The sequence below is a fragment of the Cupressus sempervirens genome, chromosome 5 (genome assembly GCF_028749045.1).
Source record: "Cupressus sempervirens isolate cs-2001-9-10 chromosome 5, ASM2874904v1, whole genome shotgun sequence".
NCBI classification, from domain to species: domain Eukaryota; kingdom Viridiplantae; phylum Streptophyta; class Pinopsida; order Cupressales; family Cupressaceae; genus Cupressus; species Cupressus sempervirens.
In genome coordinates this window covers 173,526,931-173,537,635 of record NC_143122.1, presented here as the reverse complement: position 1 = coordinate 173,537,635, position 10,705 = coordinate 173,526,931, and the positions used below count along the sequence as shown (strand labels likewise).

The 10,705-nt window shown below is 32.7% G+C and overlaps 1 protein-coding gene across 1 annotated transcript; it reads right to left on the bottom strand.

Moving 5' to 3' along the window:
* Nucleotides 1-324: 324 nt before the first annotated feature.
* Nucleotides 325-4,799, bottom strand: LOC149554975 (vacuolar lysine transporter YPQ1-like). The gene is made up of 12 exons (XM_089833568.1): nt 4,539-4,799; nt 3,312-3,354; nt 2,992-3,018; nt 2,776-2,874; nt 2,493-2,671; nt 2,225-2,390; nt 1,992-2,129; nt 1,787-1,912; nt 1,491-1,511; nt 1,315-1,373; nt 1,111-1,201; nt 325-969 (listed from the first exon to the last, which is right to left on the bottom strand). The coding sequence occupies exons 1-12, from the start codon at nt 4,766-4,768 to the stop codon at nt 907-909; spliced, it is 1,242 nt and encodes a 413-aa protein (XP_089689694.1). The 5' UTR covers nt 4,769-4,799; the 3' UTR covers nt 325-906.
* Nucleotides 4,800-10,705: the final 5,906 nt, after the last annotated feature.

Genomic DNA, 10,705 nt, shown 5'->3' with positions numbered 1-10,705 from the left:
ACAACCTATACACACATATTGGACCTTATGCAAGAATATTCAATACATTCATAAAGTTTTCAAGTCAATTTTATGGCTCTTTCCGAGATTTAAGGATCTATTATGAACATTTCCTCTTCAAGATATATCATTCTGTTTGCAATTAGGGGGGGAGGTCTAAATTTTTGCATTCATCTTCTTCTTCCTTTGTGCACACTACATCCATGGCTCCATGATTTGGTATTTGATTAGATCCATTTCATCTTTGGGGATATCCTACATTCATGTTGAAGACTCAATATTGACATCTAGCATAATGAAAATCTTCCCAATAAGGATTTAGTGAAGTAAAGTGAATCATTGTATTTGTTTTATTCTTTTACATGCTTTTACATACTTTCTTTTTTCATGGTTATTTCTTATTTAGAGGGAAAATGGAAGCACAAAATAAGATTTGTAGGTCAAGTGAGACTTCCACTTCTTAAACCTTAAATACAAGAGAAAGATGGGCTTCTCAGCTCAACTCCTTATCTAACTAAAGTCAAGGAGAAATAAAATGGCTAAAATGATTATTCTACATATCATATCCTTAATACATATCTCCAAAATTAAGGAGATATAATGTTTAATAAACAAAATTATGTTAATTATTGACTAATCACATGATTACATTTTTTAATTAATAAAATATAGCCATAATACGCTTAACTAGTAGCTATATGGAAATACTACAACCATTTGTGACACATGTTACACTTGCATCCTATGGTGGAGTATGATCCATTAGATGAAGGTGCCTAATAGTGAGGATCAAGATTATAGATGGGTGATAATTGAAATGTCCCTCTCATATGAAATCATATTATTAAATTGTTAACATATCCATTTGTGAAATGGAATAAAAATGATTTGATTGCACTGTAACCCTCATTTTTTAACTGCACCAGTATCCCTTCTTTTTACTTTATAGTGAGCGAACTGCACAAGAATCTAAGAAAGTTGGTTAAGAAAAAAAATGTATTTCATGACACCATGATAGACAATCTCATTCAAGATAATTTGTAAATATCAAGTGATAAGAACAAAAAAGAAAGAATCCAAAGATTTATAATATGATTGATAAAAGGATACAAAGAAATCCAACAGTACGCATACTGCAGCGTCAATCAGCCATGGCATATTCGGCTTTAGCTTGTCCCACTCTAGGGTTCGTACAAGTATACTGCACAAAAGACAAGTAGAGATGACTAGAAAATTATATCATAACTATATATTACCAGCTATGAAAATAACTATGGGAAACAATTAGCTAGTATCATAAAACAATATATGTACCTTCCAACATAGGCCACGTTCCCAAATAGAGCAAACATGAACATAAGGGGATTGAGGCCCTAAAAATAACATCAATGAAAGTGTGTAAAATACTATTGTTCTATGTATCGTATTTGATTTCAACTAGAAGTGTCTAAAGCATATTTATATGAATATGTTAAGAGGTTGATTGATACCTCCACAGTGCCTCTCCTAATCTGCAATAAAAGAATATTGACAAACTTGTTAACTTATTTCTTGGAGGTGAATTACAATAATAGTATTTGGATTTAGTTGATACATTGAAATCTTAAATTATTTATATGACTCATCTAAAACTTATCATCTAATATTTAATTAACAATATAATTTAAAATGAATGATCACATCAGATCAAATCAAATATAAAATAAAATCATATATATATATATATATAGAACCATTTAACTTGTTACATCACAAAAATTGATAGGATAATTTGTATAGAACTCACATTTAAACAGATTTGTGGAAGCCGTCCACCCATATAAATGGCAGCCATAAGCCACCCCAACCAAGTTCCTAATGCGCTTGATGATTCCTTTCCGACAACTAAGCTAAATGCATCTCCACCCATTCCCTATATTTGACCAACAGCAACAATTACACATCCCATGAAATGTGGACACAGTAAATGGAATAGTTAATTTTACACTTACGTGCAAAAGCTTCCGCCCTGTTAATATAAAAGGAGACGTCCTTGGTGCTTGGTAAGTGTAAATAGTAGATAAAATGTTGCTATAGGTAGGTAAATTGAAGTAGTGCAGGCCACCAATAAAGAAAACTGTTGAGGCTATCTGAATAAAGACATTCAAAAAAATATACTATATGTAGTTATCATCTTAGTATGAAACCCATCAAATGTACACGCATGCATGCATAAAAAACCTACCGATGGAAGAATGGTATTAGATTTCTTAGGACTTGAAGATATAAGATTAGTTAGCAGACCATCCTCTTCTAATGATGACTCGTCCAATTTATAGCTTCCACAGCTATGATGTAAGAGATAAGAACCAGTTGTAGGAGTATGACTGCTTGCAAGAGATCTTGCAGACCTGAACAATACAATAACATTGTTAAGCAATGGGCATCTAGGTTATTTCTATTAAAAACACTCAATTAAATGAACACATACATAAGGTCGACAAATGAATTACGTGAAATATAGGCCATTCCCACTAGAGGGTCTCTGTCGAGGAGAAACACTAGGTATAGGTAAACTGGATGGTGGATTTATAGGCATTTTATTAATATCTGCACTATTTTTCACGACCATTGCAGATTCTTCTTCTTTATGGTCATCTTGCTCACATTCCGAGATTTGCGCAGGTTGAATCTGTTTTTTAAAGAGAACATCGTCGTTAGCTAAAATATATACATTTGGCAACACAAATCTATCAATATGTGTGAAATGGGATTTAATTATATGAATATCAGAACCTGATGTTGACATTTCGCCTGCTTTATTTTGCACCAGTTGTAGATGTGATCATAATATATGATCTGGCAAACTAGAACTATTGTGGTAATTGTGTACAGCTGCACACAAATAAGTGTGCATGTAAATAAAAAAATGAGACTCTAATCCTCTGACGGATTCTTTTACCTAACTAAAGTGATTTTCAGTTTCTTTAAAATCTCACAAATAGTTCTTACCAGTGCCGTGTAGAACTGGGTGGCTAACTGCACAAAGACAGAGATAATATTATAAATATTTTTGGCAAGCCAGAACTGACATCCACAAGAACTCAATAAAGAATGAAAGTACCGACGATTAGTAACCTTAGAAAATTGTGAAAATTGTATTTATTCAGACCATTTTTTCTATTTTCTTAAAATAACTACAACTCTTTAATATTGCTTGCTCGAAGTTAATAATAATCAATATTAATTTTGAGTTAGTGCAAACCCAATACTATTATTAATTAAAATTAATAATCAATACTTATATGGATACAAATCCTTAAAAGACATACAGTTGCGGGCTCCAGCCAACACCCAATAAGGTTGAACAAGTCCCTGCAACATCGATATGTGCGAATCAGATTCGGAATTGTATATACAAAGCTTACATTCAATGAGATCAAAATATTATAATTTATTGAATGCTGATAATCCTTACAAATAATCAGATTCTGAATCGTACATACAGAAAATTTATTTAAAACTATGATCCTTACAAGCGCATGAACTAAAAGCATTTACAATGTACTGAGGCCCGAACTGTTAAATTTTATGGCTAATGGTCCGAACGATTAAATGGTGTAATCAGTACATACAACATATTTAAGCTAAAGCAAATCGCTATTACCTATTCTTTCATATTATTATTCGTGCAACGAGTACAAGGTCTTAAATAATGCGGGATCCACAAAAATGTTCCTTGACATGTTGCTAAAAATATTAAGGGACATGGTCAGTAGCCCTATCTACAATCCATATTACTTTTTCATGTAAAAAACATGAAATCAGTGAGATGCATAGATTAGAAGAAATATCAATCCAGTTTCAAACTGTAAGCTATTTTTATGCGTATTGGTGCGCTTTAGAGGTTGGGCAGCAGTTTTGTAAACTTGATCATAATGTGCTAATAGATAATACAATGTCTCTTTTAGTGGGAAAAAGGTAGCAATTGTATATCTTGCGAGATCTACAGCGTTTACAAGATGATTCAACTATTACAAATTTGTTATTATTAGAATAGAGGCATAACAATGTAATAGAACCATATCTTTAATGTCAAAATGAAAATTTTAAAAAGACAAATAGAATTGCAGTTCTATCCGACATTTAGGTCGGTAGGCGCTATTATTCAGAAAATGCTTTGAATAGCTAAAAATCTAAACAGAAATCATCCTCAGTTAATTATGAAGGATGAGAAGTATTTTTCTTCCATCTTTTCGGGTCTAGACTCTACAATTCTAAACAGCAATTTGTTATTAATAAATATATACTAATTAGAGATTTAGCTCTCTTTTTCTTCACACACAAAGATACGCAACAGGAAGAGTGAGAAGATCGGAAAATCATGCTACCACTACTGGTAGAAATTATGATCATTTTACTAAAAAAGAAGTAACTCGATAATAATGTTGTATAAGCGCAGATGTTAGCCCATTTATTTCAAAAAGAAGACTAAAAATACCACTTAACGATATATATAGAAAATAAAATAGACGGTGAAAGCTTGGTTGATTTCTTACCCCACAACCCATGTGATGAGAAAGCCAAGAGAAACGCCTTCTGTGGATCCATTTTTGAAGTTAGTAATAATCTGAGGCACTTCAGCAACTGCCCAGCTGAAGAGACTAATGAGGCCCAAAACAAGAGACAAATAATCTCTGCCTCCACACACACATTCTCTCAATAACTTGTAAGCCCACCATACACACTGCCTTCCAGAAGCACACTGATATTCCGTCATGGAACCCATTTTTCTCAAGCCTCTGGAAACATAAAGATAAAGCATTGGAATAAACCCTGTAATTTAGATAGTATATGTAGACTGAGTGAGGATCTGTCAGAGAAGATAGTGAACCCTACAACATACTTATTTTACCATCCTGCCTCGAAGCATCAAAAGACATATGTACTAAATATTCGGCATATTCCATCACATAGCTCGTACATGAGAACATTCTGTCTCATATTCGCACATACCTTCAAATCATTGTACTTCGATAGTTCGACGCTCTTGGGCTGGAAAATTAAGGAAAGGAGCCCAATTTTGTTGTAGCTTTCGAGGTTCTGATCGTTTTCGACCACTTCGTACCTGCGACGACTCGTTTCTGCAGAAGCCTTAACTCTACTAGACCTCTCAAGTGTGCTCATCATTACACATATCAGATATCACATGTTGCTTAAAGTGAGTTGGCCCTTATCGCTTTACTGTTTGAATAAAAAATTGATTGATATTTAAACTAGGGCAAACTAGTATAATACCATACCCTAATGAATGTGATGTATACCACCGTAGCTAACACCAATGCGCAAAAGGCGAGTATTCCTGAGTTCCGGGATTATTCAGTCGAGAAGTGGATGCATTCATAAGGTGAACAACATCATTATGGCATATTGGATTTTGTAAACTAAATCGAAATTAGAAAATTATCTATGAAACGATAAATACTTATGTTTAAAAAAAATAGTAGTTATATTAATTGTGTAAATTTGTTGGTATTTATAGTGCATTACTATGGTTTTGTAAGCAAATGTGTAATGTTGGGAAAGAACTTATGTTTAGGGCAACACTTTGAAGTTACTACGTTTGATCTTTGATCCCTTATAGACTTAACAATGTGGTTGATGCGGGAGAACCTTCGCGAGCCATGAAATAAAGTTTGTTTCATATTGATGAAGTACCTAACTCTAGAAGGAGGTATGGTGTCTGTTATTAATATGATTTCCCTCTCCTAAACAATTTCTACTACCATGACTTTGTTTCCATTCCGTTCTTTTTTTAACATGATTTAGTGGACATGGTTATTAATGTTAAAGAAAAAATAAGGGAGTTAATTATACCATTCTGCACCAAAGGTTGATGTTCCAACTTTATCAATTTCACCTTGCTTTGGTCCCCCCTAGGATTGTTGAGATGGATATTCCTTCTCACCCCAACCCCCATCCCCAATAGGGCCCCCTTAGGATGACGGGCCCCAAAGCGCCTACCACATAGCCTTCGCCCACTGAGTCCCTTGTTGAGTCGAAGCCCATCCCCTTGGCTAAAAAAGGGAAGTCGGACAAAGGGAAAGACACGGTACTGAAGGAATCAGAGGACGAGGGAAGAGGTGGTAGGAGGAGGTCAGGGAGGATTGTGAAATCCAATGCTAAAAGGAAGCTGAGATCTAGGGCGTCACAAGAGGAGGAGTCAAATTCAAAGGAGATGGCTCGTCCTAAACAAACAATTAAACAGTAAGCTTCAAATTTTGGTGAGGGGAACATGGAGGAGGAGGAAGTGGAGGTTTTTCATTCCTCAAGCTTTGGCTCAGGAGGTGGGATTAAAGGGAGGAAAGGGATGATGCGTGTTTTGGCCACCATTGGGTTGGGATGTGTGGACTTAACTTGGTACCAATTCCCTGAAACTATGGATAGAGTGCCCTCCCCTATTACGATATCCTCTCTTAATAGGGTTTCTTCCAAGGACAAGGTTATACCCAACCCTCCGATTGTGCAAGATGTCACTAAGGTGCACATGGATGACTACCATTGTGACAAGCAGGAGGTCACCGAGGAGGTCTAGAAGATGGCTGGCAATGAATTGTGGTAAAAAATCCATGCGCTGGAGGAAAGAATGCATCTTTCGACTAAATTTATTGTCAAGGTGACGCATGGACTAGAAGGGTGATTTGACTAACGAGGACTCTATGAAGCTATTTGGCATCCTTGCGGAAGATTGGGCTAAATCCTCTTGGGGAGGAAGGATGCCAAGAAGTCGTAGGGCTCTTTCCGCCTAGTTTTTTATGTTTTTTTCTTGCTAGTTGTTGAACTTTATTGGGTTTAAGGTGGTACTGCCTTTTTTTTGCTTTCTTAGTTTTATAAGTTCTAGTATAGGAAGTAGCTATGTTATGCATATTGATACTTTTTAAGAAGTGATTCCTACTAACATTTTTGTGTTAAAATTGGTGGGGGGTAATTTTGGTTGGTGGCTCATTAGTTTGATTGTTTAATGGGCCAACCCCGAGGTTTTGGTTGCTTTTTAACAAAAACAATGTGGCATTGCTAGTATGAAATAGCTAAAACAATAGCTATAAATAGTGTTGATAGTTATTTTTACACAATGAAAATGACATAAATTAGAAGCAAATTTCTCTCTTGAAAAGTTGATGAAATCAACTCCACGTTTCCTTTAGACTATTTGTCAACCACTCAAGTAGCTCAAATAGGAGATAAATATGATTGTTCGTACAAAGACCTTAGCTAGCTTGATGTTATTGTGACCGTGTAGTCCTATACAACTGTAAAAATAAAACAATTCTTAGATTTTTTTAAATTTTTAGTGTTTAGTGTATGCACTTTTAATAAGTAGTTAATATGAGATTTTTTAATTATGAAGATTCATAAATGAATCAGAAAATGATTAGGGCAACAAGATAGCTAAGATTCACTTAAATTATAATAAATCTATGTAGATATAAGTTGTCATTGTAGCGCTTCTCCAATTTGATTCAATCTCACATAGTTAGAAGGAACATAACCCTAACTTCATAGATTAAAACACTTGAAGAATTCTTCTCAAAGCTTGTAGGATTCTTCATAACTTATTGAATCATGCCACCACTTTAGATATATGCACACACAAACACACAAAAAATCACCATGAATGCACTTGCGAAAATGTCCTTCCTAATTCGTCACTACAGAGGTATTTGTAGTAATAATGACAAACTCTAAAATACAAAGATTGGCAAGCGTCACATACAATAAGTAACGAGAACTACAAACACTCATAAATGTAAACTAATTAAGATAGAATATTCATGTAGATTATACTACACATTGAATATGAGCACTAATTGTATATCTTTATTGCATAAAATTGTGTTCCTTGATACATTATTCAATCATGATTTTATACATAACTAACCTTGAATTTATGGTTTTTTGAGATAGGGTTTCTACCATGCATAAAATATGTAAAGTAATGAATTTCACTCTAATTATATGCAAAACTAGCTCCTAACATGTTATTAACTAGGTCTACACTCTTTTTAATAATTTTATTATTGTGTATGAGGCCATTGAATGATGAAAATTTTGAAGAAGAAGAAAAGATAAGAGGAAGACAAACCTCTAGCTGAAATTAATCTTTGAAGTATTGTTTGAAGTCTACTTCCCAATATAGTTTCTGTTAAAATATCCAACCATTATCTTTGCATTTGTAGCTTGTAGCTAACCCCTAACTACCTCATCTCCTCTAAAAATATGCAAGAAAACTTATAGCTTTTCTATATAATTGTAAATATAGATAGAAAAGAATATAATTCTGACAACAAGTTTTATATACCTTATTTATGGATACAAAAGAGGGTACGATCTCTCAAACATTCTTTGATAAATTTTCACCTTTGAAAATTCTTTCTTAAAATCTTTAAATAATTTACTTTATACATATCTATAAAGTGTTTTAATTGTACAATTTTGATACACATCTTTTCATCTTATGTTTGTATATTGTCCCTTCTATTTGAAGGAACATGAGAGTGCTTGGTGTAATATTCAATAATTTGTCTTCTTACATCTTCAAAAAAATTGTCTTACAAAAGAGTCCTATAGATATTAACCTAGTTCTTTTCAATGTTTTCACCTAAAATAATTCTCCTCTTAATATATCATTGAATGATTCTTTGAGATACATTGAGTAATTCAAAAAATAATCAAGCCTTCATTCTTTGGCACAATTTATGTTTAGTAATAATATTCATTAGTGGTCTTCATGGAACACTTAAATCAACTACTTGACTTACATTATCATTCATGTTTAATGCATCTATCAAATTTTGATTTGTTTTTTATTTTGCACGACCTCTTGAGATGCTATTATTGTTGACACCCAATAATTATAAAATAGGAGTGACTTTTCTTTTCTTAGATAAGCTAGCAAATAATTATGCTTTTTCGAGGAAGATATTTATTTTTCAAATAATTACTTTGAGATGGTTTTGAGATATAGTTTAATTGTACCTTGAGGAACCATTTTTTTAAATTAAATTAAATTAAAAATAGATTCTTCATTATGTAAAAATTGGATTAAAGGATTAGAATACAATCCCATGCTTTTTATTAAAACATTAATTATTTATTTATTTATTTAATCACACAAAATTGCTTATAAATAGGCATTACAAAAACCATAGGTATTCGAATAACTCAATAACTATATAAACTAATGGCGATAGATAAACTAATTAAATTTAAAATGTAATAACTCCAACATTCTCCCCCTTATTATATTAATCAGAAAAAGAGTGGTTCAAGTTGCAAGGTTTTTAATCCTACCCTCTAGAGACCTTGTTGAAGCACATTTATTAATCCTCCCTTTTTTCCTCAAAAAACATCAAATTGATCACATAAGTGGATCTCCTAACTATGAAACTTGAAGATGTCATCATAGCATGCTCGTTGTTACACCTCCCCTGCATGTAAGACACATTTCCTTTGAAATTTCACATATCCTCCAAGTGTGTCTAATGCCTCCTCTAGTGTTGCACATAAGATACATTTTCTCTGAAAATCTAGATCTCCTTCAAGTGGCTATAAATTATTGTTAAGTGACATCAAAATAATAATCACTTATATGTATGCACATGCAACATATTTCCTCCAAAAGTTCACATCTTCTCCAAGTTTTTCTAATTCCTCCTCCAGTTCTTGACAAGCCATATTTAAATTATATCCCCTCTCACTCCCTTGAAGGACAATCATTTTACCATTATGCCTCTTCTCTTTAGGTATAGATATACATTAGTATCCCTCTTCTCTTTATAGCAAGCCTTGACATTACAAGAACACAAATAGTTGATTCTCATCCAATAATTATCTCTAACTTAGAAGCTAGCTCATCATGATGAAAAAACCTCCTTCCTTTTTTTCTTTGAGCCTCCTATTAAAATATTCTTAGTATTAAAACATATTATAAAAGAAACCTTTAGGCCTTTGAAATCATTAAAATCCTTAATTCAAATGACCATGATAACGACAAGGTAGTTTTTAATATATGCATGTACAAAAAATGATTGATAATAAATAGTAATAAACTGTTTAACTTTACAACAACTCCCATAATGATAAGAGACAATTTACCTCTACACTCCAACTCGCATAACAATACCAATCAAGTCAACTCATAAAATATTTTTTTCTAAAATGAAATGTTTCTTAAAATTATTTATTTGCCTCAATTTAGTAGAAAATCTCCAATAACATAAACATTAATGTGTGTGTACCAAATTAAATCATTACCTTATTAAATATAGGAATGTAAAGATGAAATGTCAAGACAAAACATCACCATATATATGCAACTTTTTTCTCTTTTATCTTTCCTCAATTTCTTAGACACTACCCAAAGTTTAATGATTTGAATTTTGTATCACAGATCAAACTTCTCTCCTTCCTAGAAATGACTTCATTAAATAAATTTATGAAAATTTTCCCTTCCATTTACATTGATAGAGAAACTGTGGATTTAGTAGTGAGAAATAATATAAAATAGATTAACATACTTCAAACAAAATTATTTTATTTCAAAATAAATGAAAAGAGATAGAAATGAATAATAAATTGCAGTGATATACCAATTTTCAAGCCAACTCTAGTAATAATTTCCTTGCATACATCAACTAAAAATTGTAAATCATTTGACTATCCAGCT

Coding starts and splice junctions, on each gene's coding strand:
- LOC149554975 (XM_089833568.1), bottom strand. CDS start 4,768: ATGGGTTCCATGACGGAATATCAGTGTGCTTCTGGAAGGCAGTGTGTA. Junction 2,672..2,775: donor AGGCGAAATGTCAACATCAG/GTTCTGATATTC, acceptor TTTAAAAAACAG/ATTCAACCTGCGCAAATCTC. Junction 970..1,110: donor GCGTACTGTTGGATTTCTTT/GTATCCTTTTAT, acceptor CAACTTTCTTAG/ATTCTTGTGCAGTTCGCTCA.